Source organism: Macaca mulatta, chromosome 4, assembly GCF_049350105.2.
Source record: "Macaca mulatta isolate MMU2019108-1 chromosome 4, T2T-MMU8v2.0, whole genome shotgun sequence".
Classification (NCBI taxonomy): domain Eukaryota; kingdom Metazoa; phylum Chordata; class Mammalia; order Primates; family Cercopithecidae; genus Macaca; species Macaca mulatta.
In genome coordinates, this window is record NC_133409.1 from 155,485,985 (window position 1) to 155,511,691 (window position 25,707).

The following is a 25,707-nucleotide window of genomic DNA, read 5'->3' on the forward strand; positions in this document are numbered from 1 at the left end:
AATTATGTCCTTTTTTAAATTTATTTTTTATTTGTTTGTTTTGCGTTTTTGAGATGGAGTCTCCCTATGTTGCCCAGGCTGGACTGCAGTGGCGCGATCTCGGCTCATAGCAACCTCCACCTCCCGCGTTCAAGCGATTCTCTTGCCTCAGCCTCCCAGTAGCTGGGACTACAGGCACATGCCACCACACCTCGCTAAATTTTTTGTATTTTTAGTAAAGACGGGGTTTTACCATGTTGGTCAGGCTGGTCACGACCTCCTGACAAACGAGCTTAGTTGGATGGTTACCAGACTATTGTAATTTAGTGCATGGAGTGTTTTGAAAAGACATAGAGTATTCATTTCCACATAACTAGAACTACTCACGTCCCCTGAATAAATAATTCCTCATGTAATCATAACTGGAAATTTAACTGGGAGTATATTGGCTGCATATCTCCAGGAAAGGATGCCCTACCCAGCCAGCAAGAGTATTGATTAGTGAGCCCTTCCTGATTTATTGCTAGCTGTTAGTTTCCCAGCACAGAAAGAAGGAATTCACTACTTACACACTCAACAATACCCATCGGTTTAGCAGTTGGCCCCACTTAAGTGTCCCAGAGGCATTGCTTCTCTCCAAAATAGTGTATCTTCCTTTCCAGAAGAAAGCTAATTTCTGAGAGGGGAACACTCTATTTTGTTTTGCTTAGGGTGTTGATTCCAATTAAAAGTATTAAAGCATTATTTTAATTTGTAAAATATTAATCATAAATTACTTATCGTTCTAAATTCCATATATGTGGAAATAATGAAATCATGAACCCACATACAAGAAGATGTGGATGAGCAGATTGTGAATGTTGCAGTAGTGATCTTGATATTGAATTTCCAAAAAAGTGTATTAAGAATGTAACCAATTCTAATAACTGAAGATACATAAATAGCCAACTGAAACAAGAGAGTTAAAACTGCTTTTTAAAACTCAGTGTAAAAATACTATGATCTTTCCACTTACATCCTTCACAAGCTAAGCTAAGGAGAGACAGAGATGATAACACACATACACAAGCCAACTTGCCAGGGAAAGTCTTGAATACTTGTAAGAATGCTAGAGAGCTCACAGAAGAAAAGTTATAGAAATCTAGCATTCTAAATACAAGAATGGATGAGGTAAGGGCTTTCATGGCCCACAAGAAGCTGATTTCAGCACATCTAGCAAGCTGATGTATTTCTTTCATTTGAGATTTTCCATGTGGTTATCTTTCCTTACTATTATATAGCCATGCATTCATTCATTTATCCAACAAATACTGATCAAAAGCTCCTATATTATTGGAGATATGCCAGTAAACAAAAGTTCCTCCTCTCATGAGCCTGTATTTTAGAACACACAGGCAATACATCAACAAACTATTGTACAGCATATAGTGACAAATCCTAGGGTGAAAAAATTAGGTGGGGATTATACAGATTTTATTTAGTCATACAAAGCCTCAATGAGAAGGTAACATTTAAGTAAGACTCAAGTATTTTATCCTGTGCTCAAAAAAATTACCACAGAATTCCCTACAAGGCAGTGTTAATTTTGGATACTCCTGACAGTTCAAAGTTTTAGCCACTGTCAGAAGTCAGATAAAACACTTTCTCTCATACACATATTTTTATATGGGGCTTCAAAGGGAATTTTCTCTGGCGGGCTTTCTCCAGACGACTTTTAATCCCCAAACCATCTGTCATTAACTACACTTAAGAGATTTAAGCAGGCCCAAAATTCGACTTGAAAATTTCAAAAACAACACTGCTTAGGAAACGGGGGGCGGGAGAGGGGAATGTTTTCACTTTAGCCAGCATGAGGTACATTACCCTGAATTTTTCCAACTTCAATTCAACCTTAGTTTTATTCTTGGCGTGTTGGCAAGGAATATACACACACTACAGTATAGGTTGGCAGAAAATTAGAACCACCATACGGTCAAAACCGGGCTGCGGAGATGGGCGGGTAACACACAAAGGAACTTTTGGCTACACCCAATGCTTGCGGAAAGCTCCCAGATTATTAAATGTTAAGATTTACAAAACTAACATTTTAACAGGGATAGGCTGAGCCTTACAAAACAGATTGTATAACGTCTGGAAATGGACCCTATCTGCTATAGGCGAAACAAGTACCAGGAAGAATTCCTCAGAGAAACAGATCTTTTCAGCGCGCAAGTGGGTGGCTCTGAAAAGAGCCTTTGGGTAATCTGAGTCCTCGAGACTCAAGCCCTCTCGCCGCGGATACGACGTGCGAGCTGGATATCCTTGGGCATGATAGTCACCCTCTTGGCGTGGATGGCGCACAGGTTGGTGTCCTCAAAGAGCCCCACCAGGTAGGCCTCGCATGCCTCTTGCAGCGCCATCACCGCCGAGCTCTGAAAGCGCAGGTCGGTCTTAAAGTCCTGCGCGATCTCTCGTACCAGACGCTGAAAAGGCAACTTTCTGATCAGCAGCTCGGTGGACTTCTGGTAGCGGCGGATCTCGCGGAGAGCCACTGTACCAGGCCGGTAGCGATGGGGCTTCTTGACGCCGCCAGTGGCCGGAGCGCTCTTCCGAGCCGCCTTCGTAGCCAGCTGCTTGCGCGGAGCCTTGCCGCCGGTGGACTTACGAGCAGTCTGCTTTGTACGCGCCATTCTTTCAGAACTAGATTCAGTTAAGGACAAAGAGAAAGCTAGCCGCTTATTTATAGTGAGAGTCTAAAGCTGATTGGACAAAAAGTATGCTGAAGGCCTACCCAACAGTAAGCGGATTGGCCAAGGACTCAAATTTTTGTTGTCCACCAATTCCTCTGACAGTCTTAGCAGTTCATGGCCTCCATATTTTATTTTCTATTTTCGCTTTAGAGTTGTTCACTATACCAGTGATTTCCAGTGGAAATAAATGAGAGCAATATAAGTAATTTACATTTAGGAGCAACATTATAACAAAGCAAGAAAAAATTAACTTTTAATATTTTGCTTAATCAAAAATAGCCAACATATTTCAGTATGTTATCAAAATTAAAATTGTTAGGTATTTTACACTTTTTGGCACTAACTTTTCCAAATGCAATGTGTATTTTATATAAAATTCATGCTATGGAATTTCCAATGATCACTCTACAACTGACTAGTGGCTACAATACTGGACAAGACAGCCATATACACCTCTCCCCTCAATTGTCTATTTTTTGATCACTTAAATTTTAAAAACTTTTGTATTTTTTTAACCAAGAAAAGCTGATTCACATGTGAGAAATTCAAGGCCTAAAAATGTCAAAGAAACAACCTTATGTGAGCTTTTCGCGTTCAGATTAAAGTAATTCCATTACAGCTTAACTTATTTTTCCAATACTCTAGAAACGTAATTCATTTTCTCTTAAGTATCTATTCCATTTGTACATCCAGATCTGATTTATTAAATCAGATTAAAAACATCAAGTCAGATATTTTAAAAGTGGAATTTACCATGCTGAAACAAATTAATAGTCATCTCTCTACTAAGAAATCAATTTGTGTGGCTGGGGGTGAGAAAGCTCGAGAAATTTTAATTTCAATGAATTTTCAGAAAATGCTTCAAAGACAACTACCTGGCACCATAATTAACTGTTCTAATTAATCTAATTAGAAATTATTCTCTCAACTCAATCATTAATGTTCAAGTGCAATCTAATTATTCTGATTCGAGAGATCTTTCTCAGAAATAAAGAATCCAAGCCGTTGATCTAGATTTAGACTAAACGTCGAATGCTCGGTTTGTCATTTACCAAGACCAAGAATGCATTTGGTCCCAAAGCAGTCATGTTTGCTTCCAACAATCTAAAAATGGTTGAGTGTCAGTAAAACCCGACAGTGAACCATATAGAATAATATACTTGGATAATGCCAAATTAAGAAAAACCAAATCTTCTTGTGTTAAGCTTAAGATGAAGGCGGTTTAATACTTTTAACGTTATCCAGGCTTTTTAAAAAGCTAATGAGATTGCCACTACCTAACCAAGTCACCGAAGACTGATGTACGTTAACCTTTGGAGTGGTTTACTAGTAGGCGAAGACGAGAAATCATATTAAAAGTAGTGCTCAGTTCTTCCACAAAATTGTAGGTGGCTCTGAAAAGAGCCTTTGGTTCCATTGGGATTGAGTTGCTGCAAACTAATCCAGCGTTCTACTTGCCCTTCGCCTTGTGGTGGCTCTCGGTCTTCTTTGGCAGCAGCACGGCCTGGATGTTGGGCAGAACACCACCCTGTGCGATGGTGACTTTGCCCAGCAGTTTGTTGAGCTCCTCGTCGTTGCGGATGGCCAGCTGGAGGTGACGCGGGATGATGCGAGTCTTCTTGTTATCGCGGGCCGCGTTGCCAGCCAGCTCCAGGATCTCGGCGGTCAGGTACTCCAGCACCGCAGCCAGGTACACCGGTGCCCCAGCCCCGACCCGCTCGGCATAGTTGCCTTTGCGGAGCAGGCGGTGCACTCGGCCCACGGGAAACTGAAGCCCGGCCCGAGAAGAGCGGGTCTTGGCCTTGGCGCGAGCTTTGCCTCCCTGCTTACCACGCCCAGACATGGCAAAAGGCCTGTATCTATACAGTTAAAAAGGACAGACGAAAGTAGAAAAACGCAGTTTTTATAGCCTCTACTGGGCGCGAAAAGGAAGCTGCTCGATTGGCTAACGTTTTATTTTTATTTAGACCAATAGGACTCAATTATGCAGGATACCTATTTTGATTGGGCAAAACTGGCATCTGACGTCATCCAAGGATAATCACCAATCAGCAGAGACCTTCCCCCCTACCTCGTCCACATAAACTATTATATAAAAAGAGGAGACCAAGTTCTTGTTTTCTTCTTACCAGTATTATTTCATCATGCCCGAGCCGGCCAAGTCTGCTCCCGCCCCGAAGAAGGGCTCCAAGAAAGCGGTGACCAAGGCCCAGAAGAAGGATGGCAAGAAGCGCAAGCGCAGCCGCAAGGAGAGCTACTCGGTGTACGTGTACAAGGTGCTGAAGCAGGTCCACCCCGACACCGGCATCTCTTCTAAGGCCATGGGGATCATGAACTCCTTCGTCAACGACATCTTCGAGCGCATCGCGAGCGAGGCTTCCCGCCTGGCGCATTACAACAAGCGCTCTACTATCACCTCTAGGGAGATTCAGACGGCCGTGCGCCTGCTGCTTCCGGGGGAGCTAGCCAAGCACGCGGTGTCGGAGGGCACCAAGGCCGTCACCAAGTACACCAGCTCCAAGTAAATTCTCAAGCTCTTTGTCAAACCCAAAGGCTCTTTTCAGAGCCACTCACTATTATCTAAAGAAGAGCTGATTCGCTCTTCCGAACGCTGGGGGCGAGGGATCATAAATCATTTTGTTGGTCCATCTGCTAAATTAATTAAGCTCTTTGAAAGCCTTTTCAAGTGAAATATACATGAGGTACGTGCATATAGCTGCCAACACCATAGAGGTTCCGACTTTGGCCCTTGAGGGCATAAACTAGGTCCTTAGCAGTGTCTTGCGTTTTGCTTGTTCCGTGTAAGTCAAGCGCACCCGGGATCACGTTATCCGGAAATGCCTTGAGTATCCACGGGTTTCTAAAAAGATGAGACCAGTGAAGCGTTTGACACCGCCCGGCCAGGCGGTGGGTTTGGGATACCTGGATGTTGGCGCAGCAACTGCGGTGGCGCCCCCTTTACCCAATGCCTTCCCACAGTTGCGCAACCAGACATGATTTTAAGGCCCGACAAAAGACCCAAGGTAAAAGCCAAAAACAGCACTAGGGAAACAAGGCTGGCCTTTTTAATCATTCAGACTAAATTGGAAACTACAGGGCTGGGTGCGGTAGGCTTATGCCTGCAGACCAAGCACTTTGGGAGGTGGAGGAGTGCTGATCGCTTGAGCCCAGGAGTTCGCAACCAGTCTCGGCAACATAGCAAAACCCCGGCTCTGTAAAAAGTACAAAAATTAGCCAGGAGCGGTGGCGCGCCCCTGTTGTCCCAGCTACTTAGGGGGCTAAAGTGGGAGGAGGGCTTGAGCCTGGTAGTTGGAGGTTGCAGTGAGCTGAGATCCGCACCACTGCACTCTAGCCTGGGCAATAAAGCCAGGTCTTGTCTCAAATAAATAAATAAATAAATAAAAAGTGATCAGTGAAAGTTAGCACCTTGCCTTCTCCTAATTGTCAATACCTGCTAGCAAAAGATGCCAAAGCAGATTTTTTAAAGTTTTTCTTGCTGTCACCCAAACCCAACTGTTTTTCGTATACTATTTACCATCAAATTTACTAACATTTTTTAAGCATCTGCTATTCACCATGGGCCAGTCATAGTATTCTGCTATAGGTATGGGAAACCCTGAATAAGTCTCCCAGACCTTAATTCTCAATCATTGCTGGTGGCCCCACAAATTGGTAGTGCTTTCATAAAGGAAAATTTGGTAATACCTGTCAAAATTTTTAAAATGAATCTATCTTTGCATCAGAAATTTCACCCCTAGGAATTTACTATTTTTGAAAATATGCAAAATAACATATACAGGGGTTTTCAGCAGTACTGTTTGTAGTGTAAGACTAGAAGCAATTTGACTGATTAGCAATAAATTACAGTACCTCATTCTATCTAGTAAAAAATAAGAAGGCTCTTCTTGTAATTATTTACTGCTTATTATGTGCCAGATAATGTCCTAAAAAGCTCTCTACATACATTAAATCATTTAGCTTTCATAACAACTTTATGATAAATTACTATTTTTATACCTGTTTTACAGATCATAAAATGGGGGTTCAGAGAGCTTGACTAAATTGCCTAAAGTGTGAAATTGTACAATGGGAAAGTTGTCAATCAAAATGAAATCACTAACGTTAAGAAAATCCTGACACACAGAACCAAGAGAGGCCGTAAAAAGAAGGTTCTCATGCTTGTATGCCTAATAACAAAAACTATCACAAAAGACGGTAAGAGCCACAACCATAAACACAGGCCATGAAAACCTTACACAAAAAAATACTTCTACAAGACCATTTGCCGAACAACTGCCTTCCCAACTTTAAACTGGCATCGCCCTTGTTATTGTAACCCTCCTCGTTTTTTTCTTTAAAAACCTTTGTCTTCCTTTACCTCCCTGAATACACATATACTTTATAGCATATGGATTCCCATTACAATGCTTTATTCCCAAATAAATATATTTTTCTTTAGACAGCCTCTACGTTTGTTACTTAGGTTGGTAACAGGTGATAAGTAGTGAAAACATGATTCAAAACCAGTCTGGTTTCAGAATCCCTATTTATAACTGTAGCAGGACCAGCCACAGACAAAACCTCTCAGACACTGAGTTGTAGAAGGAAGGGCTTTATTCAGCTGGGAGCATCAGGAAGCTACTGCCTTAAAATCTGAGCTCCCTGAGTGCACAATTTCTGTCCCTTTTAAGGGCTCACAACACTAAAGATTTCATATGAAAGGGTCGTGATTGATTGAGCAATCTAGGGGATACGTGACAAGGGTTTCATGCACTGATAGTTAGAGAGAAACAGAACAGGGCAAGGAGTTTCACAATGTTCTTCTATACAATGTCTAGAATCTATGAATAACATCGGTTTGTAAGTTATGAGTTGATTTTTAACTATTAGGTTTAGGCCAGACAGACCCAGGCCCTGTTTTAGGCCTGGCGCCGGGCTGCCTGTCTTTGGTTTCACTTCCTTGTTTTTTTCTTAAATCAGGTACTGAGTGTGAAACAATATAAAACAATATAAGGAGGTCTTTCTCTTTTCTCATAACCAGTGTATACTATACGGCTTCTCCAGGTACTAATAATGGGATGATCTCCAAAATTTGCTGTAAAATGCAAAAAAAAAAAGCAAGATACAGGATAATGTGCAGTAGAATTTTGTGTGTGTTTGTGTGTGTGTATAAATGTAAAATATTTTTGGAAGGATACTAGATAAATTGCTAACAGTGGTGGCCTCTGAGGAAAGAGAAAGTTGGATGTCCTAGAGACAGGGATGGATGGGATGGATGGATGATCTTTTCATTGTAACCTTTTTATGGTCTTTGAATTTTGAATCCTATGTATGTATTGTCCACCCATAAAAAAAATAGTGCAAAGAATCACTTCATTTGATTATCAGTAAAACACACATTATAAGATGATAAATGCTACAGTAAAGATATGAATAAAAAGCCTAAGGAGCACAGAATAAATAATATTATGGGTGGGAGTGGGAAGAGTGCCAAATAGCATTCTAGGCAATAAGAAAATGGGTGTCACCTTCAAAATAGCAGAAATATTGTGGTGTGGCTAAAGTCAGGGGTAGGCAGAAGGGAGTACCCATGGGCCTGGGCAAGTAGTCTGTGACTATGCTACACCAGTGGCCTCCTGTATTATGGCAGGCTTCTCAAAATGAGGACTTCAAGATAAAACAACTAGATATAACCTGATAAGGACTTACTAAGTGAGATTCTGAAATACTATACACACAATTCCAGATGCCAATTTAACACTATTTATATAAATGTTGTTTAAATGAGCAGACTCTAAAGTTATTTGCTAATCCAGCAGTCATAGTTTTCTTTGTTGGTCAGACCATGTGGGACAAAAAGCAAAAGAAATTATATTAGTACCTTTTAGACTCTTACAAGTATTTATCACCAGTTAAAAAGAGAAATGTCAAATAGAGCATCGTTTTTGTGGTTGTTGTGTTTTTGTTCTGTTTTTTTGAGACGGAGTCTCACTCTTGTTGTCCAGGCTGGAGTGCAATGGAGTGATCTGGGCTCACTGCAAGCTCCGCCTCCTGGGTTCAAGCAATTCTCCTGCCTCAGCCTCCTGAGTAGCTGGGATTACAGGCAGGCGCCACCATGCCCAGTTAATTTTTGTACTTTTAGTAGAGACAGGGTTTCGTCATGTTGGCCAGGCTGGTCTTGAACTCCTGACCTCAGGTGATCTGCCTGCCTCAGCCTCCCAAAGTGCTGGGATTACAGGTGTAAGCCACCGTGCCCAGCCCAAATAGAGCATTGTTACCATCACAACATATAACTAAATAAGCTAATGAATCAAAATTGCACACTGAATGGATATGTATCTATGGGATATTCAACAGTGTCTGATATTGGACAAACCCTTTTCAAGTGATTCTCTGCAATTATATTAACTTAGAACAAACTATTTGGTGGCAGTTTTGGATACTGGTACCACTATGATCTGAATGGTTACCTCTAAATATTTATGTTGAAAACAAAAACAAAAAAAACAAAGAGTTATGTTGAAGCATAATCCCCAATGTGGTGGTATGAAGATGTGGGGCCTTTGGGAGGTGAATAGGTCATAAAGATGTTGTCCTCATGAATGGGATTAGTACCCCTATAAAAGAGGGAGCTTGTTCACCCCCTATACCATATGAAGTTGCAAGAAGACGCTATCTATGAAGCAGAGAGTGAGCCTCATTAGACCTAGAATATGGTGTCTCCTTGATCTTAGACTTCCTAGCCTTTAGAACTGTAAGAAGTAAATTCCTGTTACTTGTTAGTCACCTAGTTTAGTATATTTCGTTACAGTGGCCCAAACAAACTAAGATGCAAAACCCCATATTGAACAGGAAAGAGAAAAATCTAACACATCAGATCACATCCTTTGACTATCTTTGTGAAGAGACCATGCCCTTACTTTTTTTTTTTTTTTTTTTTTTTTTTTTTTTTTTTTTTTTTTTTTGGTGAATGATTTTGTTCATTAGGATTTTACAGGGCCAAGCGCGGTGGCTCACGCCTGTAATCCCAGCACTTTGGGAGGCCGAGGCGGGCAGATCACCTGAGGTTGTGAGTCTGAGACCAGCCTGACCACATGGGGAAACCTCGTCTCTACTTAAAACACAAAATTATCTGGGCATGGTGGTGCATGCCTGCAATTCCAGCTAGTCGGGAGGCTGAGTCAGGAGAATCGCTTGAACCAGGGAGGGGGAGGTTGCTGTGAGCCGACATGGCGTCATTACACTCCAGCCTGGGCAACAAGAGTGAAATTCCGTCTCAAACAAAAAAATAAAAATTTATAGCCAGGCGCGGTTGCTCATGCCCTTATTCCCAGCACTTTGGGAGGCCGAGGCGGGCGAATCACTTGAGGCTAGGGGTTCGAGACCACCCTGCCCAATACAACACGGTAAAACCCCGTCTCTACTAAAAGTTTTTTCTTAATTAGGCAGGCATGGTGGCCCGCCTGTAATCCTAGCTACTCGGGAGGCTGAGGCAGGAGGATCGCTTGAACCCGGGAGGTGGAGGTTGCAGTAAGCCTAGATTGAGCTACTGTACTCTAGCCTGGGTGACAGTGCTAGATCCTGTCTCAAAAAAAAAAAAAAAAAAAAAAAAAAAAAAAAATTTTTTTTTTTTTGCAAGGCTATGTTCTGAAATTTTATTAGTAGGTATTAAATTATAAGAAATCGTAGGCCTGAATGGATATTTGACATCAGGAAATAGAAAAAGACTGGAAGAGGATTTTATTTCATAACAGGAGAATAAGAGAGCATCATATCCTTCAACAGGGTTTTATTGTCTACCCTCTAGGTGATCCTTCTCTCAAATGAACATTTTGGTTTATTGTCAGGAATAAGGGTATTTTTTTGTTTTTGTTATTTTCATGTTTAACGTAGGTACAGTCCTCAACTTCTTTCACAAAAGCTTTCTTCTAAATTGATTTTTTTTTTCATTACAACCTCACGTTCCCCTGTAAGAACTTACTCTTCAGCCTGTCTCAGAACAAATTTACAAGATACGAGCTATAATTGAATAATCATAGCGTTTAAGGCTAGAAAACCTTAAGCAACGTCAGTACATTTGTGCTGCTATAACAGAATATCTGAGACGGAGTAATTTATAAAGAAATTTATTTTTCTCGGCCAGGCGCGGTGACTCACGCCTGTAATCCCAGCACTTTGGGAGGCCGAGGCGGGTGGATCACGAAGTCAGGAGATCGAGACCATCCTGGCTAACACAGTGACACTCCGTCTCTATTAAAAAAAAAAAAAATTAGTCAGGCGTGGCGGCGGGCGCCTGTAGTCCCAGCTACTCCGGAGGCTGAGGCAGGAGAATGGCAAGAACCTGGGAGGCGGAGCTTACAGTGACCTGAGATCGCACCACTGCACTCCAGCCTGGGCAACACAGCGAGACTCCGTCTCTGTGGGAAAAAGAAAGAGACATCAGACTGTTACTGTGTCTATGTAGAAAGAAGTAGACAGAAGAGACTCCATTTTGTTCTGTACTAAGAAAAATTCTTCTGCCTTGAGATGCTGTTAATCTGTAACCCCACCCCCAACCCTGTGCTTGCAGAGACATGTGCTGTGTTTACTCAAGGTTTAATGGATTTGGGGCTGTGCGGGATGTGCTTTGTTAAACAAGTGCCTGAAGGCAGTATGCTTGCTAAAAGTCATCACCATTCTCTAATCTCAAGCACCCAGGGACACAAACACTGCGGAAGGCCGCAGGGACCTCTGCCTAGGAAAGCTAGGTAATTGTCCAAGGTTTCTCCCCATGTGATAGTCTGAAATATGGCCTCATGGGAAGGCAAAGACCTGATCATTCCCCCACCCCGACACCTGACACCCGTAAAGGGTCTGTGCTGAGGAGGATTAGTAAAAGAGGAAGGCCTCTTTGCAGTTGAGATAGAGGAAGGCATCTGTCTCCTGCTCCTCCCTGGGCAATGGAATGTCTCCGTGTAAAACCCGATTGTATGTTCTATTTACTGACACAGGAGAAAACCAGCCTTAGGGCTGGAAGTGGGACGTGCTAGCAGCAGTGCTGCTCTTTATGCACTGAAAATGTTTATGGAGATGGTTGCATATATGAACATCAAAGCACAGCACTTTTCCTTAAACTTATTCATCACACAGAGATCTTTATTCATATGTCTTCTTGCTGACCTTCTCCCTACTATGATCCTACTGTCCTGCCACTTCCCCCTTTCCGAGATGGTAAAGATAATGATCAATATGTACTGAGGGAAGTCAGAAACTGGTGCCAGCCTGGGTCCTCCATATGCTGAGCGCCGGTCCCCTGGACCCACTTTTTCTTTCTCTATACTTTATCTCTGTGTCTCTTTTCTCAAGTCTCTCGTTTCACCTGATGAGAAATGCCCACAGGTGTGGAGGGGCAGACCACCCCTTCACATCTAAAAAAAAAAAAAAAAAAAATGATTTTTCTCACAGTTCTGGAGGCTGGGAGTACAAGATTCAGGTCCCAGAAGGTTCCATGGCTGGTGAAGTTCAGGTCTCTGCTTCCAAATTGGCACCTTGTGTCCTGTGTCTTTAGGGGAGGGTTGTGGGGGGTTAACGCTATGTCTTCCCATGGCAGAAGGGCAAAAAGATATGAACTCCCTTCCTCTGTCAAGCCCTTTTATAACAGCATTAATTCATTCCTGAAAGCAGAGCCCTCATGACTTAAACATTTTCCAAAAGACTCCACCTGCCAACCTTGTTGCACTGGGGCTTAAGTTTCCAACACTTTAATTTTGGGGGACACATTCGTACCATACCAAAGAAGGTCCTGCAAACCTGACAGTCTCCCTAGCCTGTCTTCCTCTGCAATGTTTCCATGAGCCTCGGTTGTTGTAACCTGGATATACTGATGGGATACTTCAAGCGGGGATTTTATTTATTTATTTATTTATTTATTTATTTGAGATGGAGTCTCGCTCTGTCACCCAGGCTGGAGTGCAGTGGTGCAATCCCGGCTCACTGCTACCTCCGCCTCCCAGGTTCAAGCGATTCTCATGCCTCAGTCTCCCAAGTAGCTGGGAGTACAGGTGCACACCACCATGCCCAGCTAATTTTTGTATTTTTAGTAGAGATGGGGTTTCACCATGTTGGCCAGGCTGATCTCAAACTCCTGAGCTCAGGTGATCTGTCTGCCTCGGCCTCCCAAAGTGATGGGATTACAGGCGTGAGCCACTGCACCTGGCCTTTTCAAGCAGAGATTTTATTGGGATGTTTGCATCTGAAGGATATATTCACAATAACAAAACTTATAAGAAAATAGTAAAGCTAGAACTCATTGTGTCAATTATAGTGGAAGATGTACCTGACTTAGAACTGACCATAAATTGTTAATCAGAAATTGCTTTAGTAAGTAATGAATCAAAGTAAATGAAACAGCCTGGTTACTAAGGAACAGTTTCATAATTTTGAATGGGATTAAAACTTGTCTCTCTTACTTTTGTCTTAAACAGCCACGCTGGCAATCTAGCATGAACTAATAGTCCTTCCTTGGTTGGTTTTGGGCTACAACTCATTAACAATCATCATGCTCAGTTTGCCTTTGTTCCAATTCCAAGCAGGCCAACCACTTTCCCATGTACATATTGTAACTGCCCAAGGGGTTAACCTTGCCTGCTGCCTAGACAGAGCTGATCCATTAATTGCAAGAGAGAAAGAGTAATTCACACAGAGCTGTCTGTGCAGGAGACTGGAGTTTTATTACTCAAATCAGTCTCCCCGGGCATTTGGGAAGCAGAATTTTTAAGGATAACTTGGTGGAGGGCAGTGGGAGCGGAGGAGAAGTAAGTGAGCCAGGAGTGCTGAATGGTCAGAGATGAAATCATAGGGAGTTGAAGCTCTCTTCTTGTGCTGAGTCAGTTCCTGGGTTAGGGCCACAAGATCAGATAAGCCAGTTAATAGATCTGGGTGGTGCTATCTGACCCATCCAGTGCAGGGTCTGCAAAAAATGTCAAGCACTGATTTTAGGAGCAGTTAGGGAGGGTCAGAATCTGGTGGCCTCCAGTTGCATGACTCCTAAACCGTAATTTCTAATCTCGTGGCTAATGTTAGTCCTACAAAGGCAATCCAGTCCCAAGGCAAGAAGGAGGTCTGCTTTGGGAAAGGGCTGTTACCATCTTTACTTAAACTATAAACTACAAACTAAGTTTCTCCCAAAGTTAGTTCAGCCTACACCTAGTAATGAACAAGGATGGCTTGGAGGTTAGAAGCAAGATGGAGTTGGTTAAACTCCATCTCTTTCACTGTCTCAGTCATAATTTTGCAAAGGCGGCTTCAATATCTGTCATTAAATTGCTGGAATTTTACTTTGTATTATTTTGCATTTGACTATTTCTTTTTTTTTTTTTTTTTTTTTTTTTTTTTTTTTTTTTTTAGATCTGTTGCCCAGGCTGGAGTGCAGTGGCATGATCCCTGCAACCTCTGCCTCCCAGGTTCAAGAGATTCTCCTGCTTCAGCCTCCCGAGTAGCTGGGATTACAGGTGCGTGCCACTGCACCCGGCTACTTTTTTGTATTTTTAGTAGAGATGGAGTTTCACCATGTTGGCGGGGCTGGTCTTAAACTCCTGACCTCAGACAATCCGCCCGCCTCGGCCTCCCAAAATGCTAGGATTACAGGCGTGAGCCACCGCGCCTGGGCCAATTATTCAATTATTTAAATCTGAGAAACATAAGAGGCTAAGAAAAGCTTTGAGAGAATGTCATCTATTTTATTTATGCTTATATTATAGCCAGGTTATATTTCTTCTTGCTCTTTTTTTTTTTTTTTTTTTTTTTTTTGAGATGAGTCTTACTCTGTTGCCCTGGAGTGCAATGGTGTGATCTCAGCTCATTGCAACCTCTACTTCTCGGGTTCAAGAGATTCTCCTGCTTCAGCCTCCCGAGTATCCCAAGTAGCTGGAATTACAGGCCTAGTTTTTTAAAAATTTAAAAACTTTTAAATTTTAAAACTTATGCCTACTTTTTGAAAAATTTTTAGTAGAGGTGGGGTTTCGCCATGTTGGCCAGGCTCGTCTCGAACTCCTGACATCAGGTGATCCACCCGCCTCAACCTCCCAAATTGGTGGGGTTACAGGCATGAGTCACCGCACCTGGCCAACCAGGTTGTATTTCTATAGTCTTTCCAAATTTTGGGAACGAATCCCACTTGACGCCTACAACACTAAATTCCCACAGCCCCAAAAGATGTACTCAAATATTGGAGCAGTTAGCACAGTTCAGACTATCAAATGTGTTGACCTGGAATCTCATTTTCTGTATGGACAAGAAGACTACAGACTGAGAATTTTAAAATAAGATTCTGCCATTTAAGAGAATTGTGCTGCGGGAAGGAAAGGAGATGAGAAAACCTACAGGCTTAACCAAATAAATGGATCTAACCTCCCATTCAGTGGCCTCCAGATCTTCCTGTTCCTCTCCATGCAATGAACAAACATAGGAGCTAGAACCTGGTTCCTTGGTTTAAAATAAAGCAAAACAAAACAAAAACAGCCAAAACTGAGGATTTAAGGTCATCTTGACCTTTGTGAGATCACCACAAAGAAACAAATGCCATTTTGGCCACTGTGTGATCACAAACAAGTCAGTGACACTCATTATACCAGTTTCCTTATCAGCAAAATAGTGGTGAAAATCAGCCTCGTTTTATCAGGAAGTTGTATGATTAAGACAATAAGATATATGTAGGCCAGGTGTTGTTATGCCCAGACCGTTTGTTCCCCAAAGAAGACCACCAGAGTCCAGAGTCAAAGCCAAGCGGCAAGGATCTTTTACTACAAGTTCGAACTTGGTCCCTCCGTTCCACCGCATACAGGAGGGCCCCGAACAATGCGAGTGCTTGCCTTTTATAGCCCGAGGTAGATAGGATAGCAAAGTTACAGAGGAACAAAGGAATTCTTTTGGTTACAGCATTACAATTGGTTCCCGTGCTTTCATTAAAACTACAAACGGCTGTGTCCTTATCGGAGATTTTCCAGGTGGTGTTTGTACTGGGCTTCAGGAAATTGAGAGATATGTGTTTGTACTGGGCCTGTTTGTGTTGAGAGATATATGGTGGGATGTGTTTGTACTGGGCCTGTTTGTGTTGAGAGATATATGGTGGGATGTGTTTGTACTGGGCCTGTTTGTGTTGAGCCCGGGGCTGAGGAATGTGCCTGATTTCTTTTCAGTGTGATGGCTGACGCCTGTAATCCCAGTACTTTGGGAGGCCAAGGTGGGCAGATCACTTCAGGTCAGGAGTTCAATACCAGCCTGGTCAACATGGTAAAACCCCGTCTCTACTAAAATTACAAAAGTTAGCTGGGCATGGTGGCATATGCCTGTAATCCTACTCGGGAGGCTAAGGCAGGAGAATCACTTGAACCCAGGAGGCAGAGGTTGCAGTGAGCCCAGATTGCGCCACTGAGAATCACTTGAACCCAGGAGGCAGAGGTTGCAGTGAGCCCAGATTGCGCCACTGAACTCCAGCCTGGACAACAGAGCGAGGCTCTGTCTCAAACAAACAAACAAACAAACAAACAAAAAAGACATACGTAACAGGGAAATAATTATCACCATGCATTAAGAGGAAAAGAATAATATAGCAATTACTGCAAATTATATTTATAAGTGAGGAAAATCACTGTAGAGCCAGTAATTTTACCTATATATGACCCCATCAGCCAACTTAACAGAAATTAATTTACTTAACCAAAAACATTTATTGAGCACTTAATATATGAGAGAAAATATATTTGCATTGAGAATACATGGTGAAAATAGCCTGCTAAAATTCCTGTTCTTGTGGTACTTTGAGGTGGGATTAAATTCCATAACATGTCATCACCTTGATAAGTGGTTTAGATAAAAACACAGCAGGAAAGGGGACAGGGAACTGGAGATTGCATTTTTAAGGAGGGTGTACAAATGAGGTCTCACTGAACTGTCATTGGCATAAAGTAGTGAGAGAGTATTGCTATCTGGGGGAAGCTGTTTGGGGCAGAAGGAACTATGAGTGCAAAGTACCAGAGGCAGGCCTCTGCTTAGCATGTTCTGGGAACAGCAGGTTAGGCCATAGTGGTTGGAGCAAAGAGAGCCATGGGGTGGGTAAGAAGTTTTGAGCTTCATCGTCCACCTTTTTTGCTCTTAGCCTCAAAAACCTGCACGTTTTCTAAATAGCTGCTGAAAAAATGCACCACAAAATAAGAAAGAGAAAGTGTTTCTGCCCCTGCTAAGATCTAGATCTAGGAAAGCAAATGATATTCTTGTACAATGATGCATAAAGGGATAAATTCTAATAAAGGAGTCTTGTTCTCAGCCGTAGCCCATCACCAAGACCAGTGCCTGAAATGCATACTGAGTGAATGATACCCAACAAATGTCTCATTGTTGCTTCCTATGATAACAGTACATAGCACATAGAGGGTATCTTTGGGGGGATTTTCTTATCTCTAATCATCTACTTAAAGTTTTTTACTTTTCCACATTTTATCCCACTCTTTCAGACTCCCAGGCCAACAATTTTGTAAACACCATTTCTGAAGATACGTAACAAAGGAAACATGAACACCGATATTCACTAAGGCATTATTTATGGTGGCAAAAAATACGAGACAGGCTTATTGGGCAACACAGAGAGTAGTGTGAACCCAAAGTATCTGAAACCAGTCTCAATCAATTTAGAAAGTTTATTTTGCCAAGGTTAAGGACACGTCCGTGACACAGCCTCAGGGGCTCCTGACGACATGTGCCCAAGGTGGTAGGGGCACAGTTTGGTTTTATACAGGGAGACATGAGACTTCAGTCAATATGTGTAAGATGTACATTGGTTCAGTCTGGAAAGGGACAACTCAAAATGTGGGGTAGGGGGAAGGTTCCAGGTCATAGGTAGATAAGAGACAAAAGGTTGCATTCTTTCGAGTCTCTGATTAGCCTTTCCCTTAATACACAATTTACATGTGAGGACGGATAGAGAAATAATCACTTATTCCTTAGTCCTCTTAGTGAATCTGCATTTTTACATAAACAATAGGGCAGAAGAAGCAATCGGATGTGCATTTGTCTCAGGTGAACAGAGGGATGACTTTCTGTCCTGCCTCTGTGAAGATAAGCTATGAACTTCCATTGCCAGGGTGAAATTCAACAGAACTGTTTTAGGGTAAAGATCTTGAGGTCCACAAAGAATTTCTTTGTGGGCAAATTGAGAGGGAGGTATGTAGCTTAAAAACAAAAAAACAAAAACAAAAGCAGAAAAACAAAACAAGACAAAAAAAACTTTGTAGCTATCTTATTTAGGAATAAAATGGGAGGCAGGTTTGCCTGTCACAGTTCCCATCTTGACTTTTCCCTTTATTTTAGTGATTTGGGGTCCTGAGATTTATTTTCTTTTCACAGTAGATAGATACAATTCCTGTTTCTGGAGTTATTCTGGTTATTATTACTGCATAACAAGCTAGCCCCAAACTTGATGGCATAAAACAAGCATATTATATTCATGGATTCTGTGGTCAGGAAATTGGACAAAGCACAGCAGGGATTGCTACTTCTGCTCCAAGATGTCTGAAGCATCAGGTATAAACTCACCAGTTTAGGGCGATTCTTGGGATAACCACTGAGGACTGGGATCACTTGGAAGCCTCTTCACTCATATAACTGGTAAATGATGCTGACTGTGGCACTGGGACTACCAGCCAGAGCATCTACATGTGTGGCCTGAGTTACCTAACAGTATGGTGGCTTCAGAGTGGTCAGACTTGTCATAGAGTAGCTGAAGATTCTGAAGGTGAGTCTCTCAGGACATCGAACCAGAAGCTGTGACTTCTCATTTCAGAATAAAAGTCAAAACCCTAGCAAGGTCCTACACAGCATTGCAATTGTATGTGAGAGGATGATTCAGTGGGAGAGTACAAACAAGCATGGGAGCACGGATTTTACTGTTAGAAAAGGCCCCAGAAAACCTAGATGAAAGATCCAAGGTCGTTTTGCAAAAATTGTGCACTCCTATGGTTAATTCTTTATGCAGTATTGTCCTGAGCATTGCAAGATTTCCAGCATCTCTGGTTCTGACCTGTGAAAGGCAGTTGTACCCTAATCATTGAAACAAACAAAACACCCAAGCATTTCCAAAATACTCCTGTAGAGGGCAGTACAGTTTTGTTTAAAAGCCCATTGTTTTATATTTAGCAGTTAAGAGCTAGTGACTCAGGGATAAATACTTGTCAGAAGAAAAGCTTATCAAACAGGTTCATGTGGGGCCCCATGGTGTAATGGTTAGCACTCTGGACTTTGAATCCAGCGATCCGAGTTCAAATCTCGGTGGGACCTTCTTAACTGTTTTTTTCACTTCTCCCAGTAATCTTTCTCTCAAAACTAGAGTGCTTCCTCGTAATCCAGTCCACCATACGTTCATAGTATCTGCTTAGCAGTAGTATCTATGTTAGTCCTCAGAAGTGTGAGACCACCTGTGGAAGCAAGCACATGTGCACTATCAACACTACCAGGAACAACTCCCCAATTCTGTAACCTGTGCCCAGACGCATATGGGAGAGAGGCACCTGTCTGAAATGTCTCCCCGTGTCTTGATTCCTAGAAAGGAATGTATGTGTGCATAATAAATAAACGCCTGTTTTTAAAAGAATGACCACATTACTCTATCACTGGAAAAAAAGGTGTCTGACATGAGAAGCGATAAATACCTGATTTGAGGTCAACAAACTTGTAGTGGTACTGTTCTCCCTCCAGGCTTCACTCTTTCCATGGAACGCTTTCAGTGAGGATGGGATTCAAGCCCACACATGAAAAGTGTAATGGATTAGCAAATGGTCAGGCCACCTCATCCTATCCTGGTTGCAAATTTCTTAAGTTCTTTCTTTTGGTAAAGCCTCTGCACTTTAAGTTGATAGGCATGGTACTGTTCAAACTGCTGGTAGCAGCTCATCAGCGCACAGGCCTTGCTGTCATCTTAGAGACTGTCACACAAGTCCTTTCCCTTTTGCTTGAGACAGCTTTTTACATTTGCGTGATTGCTGCCCTAACTTGCACACATCTCCAGCCTCATCCATCACCATTCCTGCCACACACAGAGCCCAAAATTAGCTTCTAGTCACCAGCCATGGTAAAATTATTTCTATTCTTTAATTTTTCCCTCTCTTCTCATTTTGTACCTGCAAAACATTTTTGTCCTCCCCTCTACCCTCACGTTATGAGAGTTAGTTCTTTTACTCATTCTTCAAATATTAACTTAGACCTTCCAAACCTTCTTACTGATGCCTTCACTGAACTCCCTTTACAGGAGCTTACATGCCCATCTATGTCTCTTCAACACCCTAAATCTCCTTCTCACACCACCTCATAATTTAATTCTCATTTAATAAGCTCTCCCTCTTACTCTAGACAGCAAGTTCTCCTAGGGGAGAGATCAATACTGTGGTCTTTTTCACCTTTCATTTCTCAGTTTCATTGTGCCTGGCTCATGTTAGGAGTTCAAAAATACTTGCTGAGTGCATAAACTTTTATCTAATGTGATTTGATTATCCTGGAACCCAGGGTAGCCTGTCTCCACTTGGTTACACATCTTTCTGCTCTGCTTCTTCACAAGTTTCTTTTCACTCTTTTTCCTTCACTGATCCCAAGTCTACATCCACTCTAAGAACAAGTCTTCGCCCAAGACTGGAGCAGAAGTCTCCCTGGGATGAATTTCAATTATGACAGTGTCTTAATGAGGGCTTTCAGTTAATAGCTAAAGTAGGGATGGGAGGTATATGATTAGATCACTATATTTTTCACGTTTTTGGAAGATAATTCACCTTGGACGGAAGGTTCCTTTCACTACATTCTTGGCCAGTGGTCCAGAAGTCCATACATGCCTAGTTTGGGTACTTACCGGTTGTAGGGAGCCCAGGGCCTGACACCAGCCTAGCCTCGGGAAGGTAGTAACTAAACATTCTGGATTAAATTGAAGATTTTTTATTGCTACCAAAAAGCAAAGATTTAAGCTGATAAATTCTGCATCCTTTCTGAGAATACAGGGAGAAGACAGTAACCTCTGAACCCAGCACTTACTCTCACCATGCTCAATAGAGTTTCAATTTGCTGCTCTCATCACAGTTGGTCTGAGAATGAGAATCTGAGAAGGCTATGGGAGATAGCACAGGAAAAGCACAGATGTATTCTTTATGCTAACCCAGAAGTCACTGCTCAAGACACAGGCACCGTACTACACGTGGTGCACTTTTTTTTTTTTTTAAACCTATCAGGAACCCCACAAGGTCAAGAACATTGGGACAGGGTTCAGTGGCTCATATCTGTAATCCCAACATTTTGGGAGGCCAAGGCCAGTGGATCACTTGAGGTCAGGAGTTCGAGACCAACCTGGCCAACATAATGAAACCCTGTCTCTACTAAAAATACAAAAATTAGCTGGGTGTAGTGGCACACGTCTGTAATTCCAGCTACTTGGGAGGCTGAGGCACAAGAATCGCTTGAACCCGGGAGACGGAGGTTGCAACGCAGTGAGCCAAGATCACGTCACTGCACTCCAGCCTGGGTGACAGAGGAAGGTTGTCTCAAAAAAACAAAAACAAAAACAAAACAAAACAAAACAAAACAAAAAAACAATTGGAACTATTTTCCTCTTTCGCATTGGAAATTGTGATTGAACTAGTATATTCCTGTCTGGCTGGTTATGTAGAGGGGCAAGAAATCTATGGAACTTTCTCCACTCAGGTTTGAAATCATCCTCTTTGTAAGGACTTTTTTATGTTTTGTTTTGTTTTAAGGAACTTTTCTTGTCTCCACCACGGTTTGAAAGTTTGGAATCTGCCTTGGAGGATGTTTACCCTCTCTCCTGAGAGTTTCCTGCCACCTCTGTGCAAACGGGACTGTCCTTGACCATCCTGGACCTGAAGGAAATAATGTATACAGCGGTCCATTTCTAAGACAAAGTGCCTTAAATCTTCTTAGGTAAGCAAAATACAGAAGAAACAGGATATACGAGGCCCCTGCTTGAATAGCGATGCCTGCTTGTCGGGCCCTCTCTCTTTCCCGCCGCCGCTTAGTTGCCCTCACTCGAACCAAAGTTCAGTCTAAGATGAAAGTTTACTAGTCTGCAAAATAGCTCGTTTTGTCTGTTCTTATCAGCCTGCCCAGCTACTTAGGTCATGAGTCAAATACTTGAAGAGCCCCTGAGCTAACTAGGATTGGAATTCTTTGTGGGCTGCAACAAAAATGCAGCAAGACAACCCAAAAGGAACGCCTAAAGCCTCTACTCAACAATCTATAGGCGACATCTGGGAAGGTTGTGACCCCATAGTACTCACCCTATGAGGAACCCGGGGAGGGACCTGCGCACTAGGGCATAAATTAGTTGTTCAAAGTGTGCTGGGTGTGCCTGCTCATCAGACAACCGATCTTTCAAGACCGTCGTTAAACTCTCACTTTTGCTGTTCTCCGGGTCTCTGAGTTCATTCTTTGTGTTTGGACGGTGAATTTGTTTCTCACAGACCTAGTCTAAGACTGAGGAACACTCCCAACCCAGCTTTCCAGAAAACACTGAATTTAAAGATTTTGCCTAATGACAGCCAGTTGCAAAAATTCCGTTGCAAATAAATCCAGCAGGAATCCTGATAAAAGAAGTCTGTATTATTTGCAGGGAGAGTTACTGGGTTGTGGTTTTCTTGTTTGTTTGGCGTCGGGGGCTGGGGGGTGGGGGCGGTGCTCCTTATCATCCACAAGAGGGCGCCTGCGGTCCTCGAACACCACTTCCAGCGTGTCCGTGTGTCCGTTTAAAAATCTGAAATCCCGGAAACCAGCCCCAACCTGCAAACTATTAGATTCAATTTGCACTAAGCACGCGCTCCTTGAACAGGCGTCGAATCCAGGTTAAACTACTTGGAGCAGAGCTGAATTCCTCTCTACTATTAAGGAAATTGCTGAAACACTCGCTTCTAAATGTGTACTGAATATCGTGGCGCTCCTAGTCAGCTAAAAGCCACCAGGAGGCGTTTATAAAGATGCTAGGGTAGGGCCGACTGAGAACATCTCCAGAGACCCATCACAGCAATCAGCTGTGGTGTAGGGGGTGGATTTTCACAGTACGGGCTCCCGTGTATGTGCGAAAAAGGGGCTAGGCGAAGCAGGGGTGGAGAATCTTTTTTGTGTCCGTTTGGGAGTCTCCCCTGCGTATATTTCTGGTTGGTGAGCCCGCAGTAGGAGGCCCGTGGGGCCGCGCGCTGTCCTGGGAAACTCCCGAGGGGCTTTCCCCCTTCCCTTCGCCCCCTCAGTTGAGCTCCCAGGAATGCTGGGATTTTCCTCCAGTCTCGTCTTGCAAGTTCACTTATTTCGGTTTTCCGTAAACACCAACGTCTCCTCTGCGACTTTGGGAAATCTTTCCATGCACGTCCTCAAAAGCTCCATACACCACCCTAATAAGCGACGATTTTTGTAAAGCAATAGGATCTGATAACAAAGCAGAATGAAAGATCTCAGGTCTCTCACAGGCTCCTCACCTGTAAAATAACGACAATAGTTCGCATCTCACCAGGGTTCTGTGAGCGTTTCATGAGGTAACAATACAAAACACTAGTCACAAAACCTGGCACACGGTAAGGGCTCGGTTTTGTTCGACAACTTCACTTTTTTTCCAGTGCAGAAACAGAGGCCCGAGGGGGCACCAAGTTTCCGAACCCCTTGGAAGAAAAGGTCTGGGGTGCGAAGGGTGGGGTGTGCCGACATTGGAAAACCAAATCAGACTTTAGAAAGGAAGAGCTATATCACGGCAGATTGGCCCCATGGTGTAATGGTCAGCACTCTGGACTCTGAATCCAGCGATCCGAGTTCAAATCTCGGTGGGACCTAGCGTTGGTTTTAAGTTTCTATTATGGGAAGAAGCAATCATGCAATTTCTACACAGCTTTCTCATTCCTTCCCAGAGCGCTTACTCACAAACACATGAGTTTAACGGGTGTGGGAAGTTTTATCTCTTTTGTTTAATGATATATTTTCAACACAATTTTATTTTTATGTATTTATAAGTACTTAAACATTATACATTCATTTTTTATTGATTGCATACTACCACCATTAAATTTAAAAACAACTAAAACCAGGGGAAAAACACTTAAAATACAGATAATTACTGGTAATGACTAAAAATTATATATCAATTTTAAATCTGTTTCAGAATGTTATGATGGTGTGATCAGTTGGCCTTTAAGCATAAACGTGTAACATAGTGGGTTTAAAATTCTATGGCAGATGTGGAATAGAAATATCTTTTAAAGATAGAAAAAGAATTTATGCACATTTTCAACTGTTAAATAAAATTATGCTAAGTATATTTTTAAAGAATTCTAGTACCTGCCAAGTTGTTAGCTTTTAGGTTCCAAAGGACAAAATTCACTGAGTCATTAGACACTTCTAATTTGTATTTCATCAGATGCTGGCAATTACATGCTTTAGAATGATTTAAATTTGTAAAGAAACATTTTAGAACACCACTGGAAAGCAATGTGTGAAAGCATAAAAATATTTTTACAATTCTTAAAGATTCCAAGGGATTAAAATAGCTTAAAGATACTGTTTTGATGAAAATAATACCATAACAGGACAAAGCAATTCCCTTGTCATCTCATACTCAGACTCTTTTGTTTCTATTTTTCAAACGCATTTTTTTCTGTAAATTTCCTATTTGTGTACATTTGATTTAAGATGATTTGTATTTTTATTGTGATTTTTGTAGACATTCATAGAAGCATATTTTTATTAAGCCATTCTTGCTCAAATATGTCTTATGTAACAGTTTCCAAGTCAATATTTTTTTTCTTCTGAGTTCTCTTATTAATTTCCACTGCATGTTTTGTTGTTTTACGTTTTGTATTTAAATCAGTAATCTATCTGAAACTGAATTTCTTACACACTTGAGAGATCTACCTTTGTTTTCCTTCATAGGTAAAGTTAGCTGTGCCATCACAATTTATTTTAAAATCACCTTTGGGCCGGGCTTGGTGGCTCACGCCTGTAATCTCAACACTTTGGGAGTCCGAAGCAGGTGGATCACCAGGTCAGTAGATCGAGACCATCCTGGCTAACATGGTGAAATCCTGTCTCTACTAAAAATATAAAATAATTAGCCAGGCATGTTGGCATGCGCCTGTAATCCCAGCTACTAGGGAGGCTGAGGCAGGAGAATCGCTTGAACCCGGGAGGCTGAGCCTGCAGTGAGCCAAGATCTTGCCACTGCACTGCAACCTGGAATCTTTTGATTAGTTTTTTTAATACACTTTATATCCCCAAAGCATTCGTCCTCTATAGTATTCAACATTTTCAGGCACGGGGAATAAAGAGATAAAGAGGAAGAGGTTGAAGACTCAAATATTCCATTTTGTAGTGTCCAGTTTCCCGTAAAGAACTAAGAACCCATTAGGCTGTTGATGAGCTTACATATGAACCAGTAGCCTGGAGTGCAGAAACCCCAGGAGTCGGATTCCAATGCTTTGGCCCAGGGGTCAGTTACCCTACTCATAATGAAGATGTTGGCGCCATTAAGCACAGCAGAGTTTCCTTGGTGAACCCTGCAGGCTTTGAAGAGATCCAGAAAACAACAATAGGTCACAAACAGGCCTTGGTGACTTTTGGCATTCATTTGAGCTATTTGGAATATGTCCCAAAGTTGGGCCAAGCTAAAAGATAAAAATTTTCTTAAAAGAAAAAAGATATTTGGAAATACGATAAAGCTCAAGTTTGTATAACAAAGCTTAATCTTGAAAACAATGGTTAATTTGAAAACAAGGGTTAATTTCTTAATGACATCTTTTGATTTTCATGATCCATACCTCAAGGGCAGTCTGGCCTTCCCATTTTTCTTTTTCCTTGTCCCACTATTCCCTTTTCCTTCTCTATTTCTTCCATTAGCCCTGTTTTGTTTTCTTTATTTCCTTTCCAGCCTATGCACAAAGTAAACCAATGATAAAATATTGTCTTTGTGCTCTTTTTAAGTATATTGAAGGACTACATTTAA

The 25,707-nt window shown here is 42.1% G+C and overlaps 2 protein-coding genes and 2 non-coding genes across 4 annotated transcripts; 3 read left to right on the forward strand and 1 right to left on the reverse strand.

Annotated features, from left to right (window-relative positions):
• Positions 1–4,093: 4,093 nt before the first annotated feature.
• H2AC13 (H2A clustered histone 13) lies at positions 4,094–4,557 on the reverse strand. The gene is given in 1 exon segment (NM_001194031.2): positions 4,094–4,557. A coding segment is annotated over 1 exon segment (393 nt). The 5' UTR covers positions 4,552–4,557; the 3' UTR covers positions 4,094–4,158.
• A 221-nt stretch (positions 4,558–4,778) lies between these two features.
• H2BC13 (H2B clustered histone 13) lies at positions 4,779–7,166 on the forward strand. The gene has a single exon (XM_078000799.1). It carries the CDS (start codon positions 4,853–4,855, stop codon positions 5,231–5,233), a length of 381 nt encoding a protein of 126 aa, XP_077856925.1. The 5' UTR covers positions 4,779–4,852; the 3' UTR covers positions 5,234–7,166.
• Positions 7,167–18,944: 11,778 nt separating this feature from the next.
• Positions 18,945–19,016, forward strand: TRNAQ-UUG (transfer RNA glutamine (anticodon UUG)). The gene has a single exon. It is a non-coding gene; the product is annotated as a tRNA-Gln (tRNA).
• Positions 19,017–23,473: 4,457 nt separating this feature from the next.
• On the forward strand, positions 23,474–23,545 carry TRNAQ-CUG (transfer RNA glutamine (anticodon CUG)). Its single transcript has one exon. It is a non-coding gene; the product is annotated as a tRNA-Gln (tRNA).
• The last annotated feature ends 2,162 nt before the right edge of the window (positions 23,546–25,707 follow it).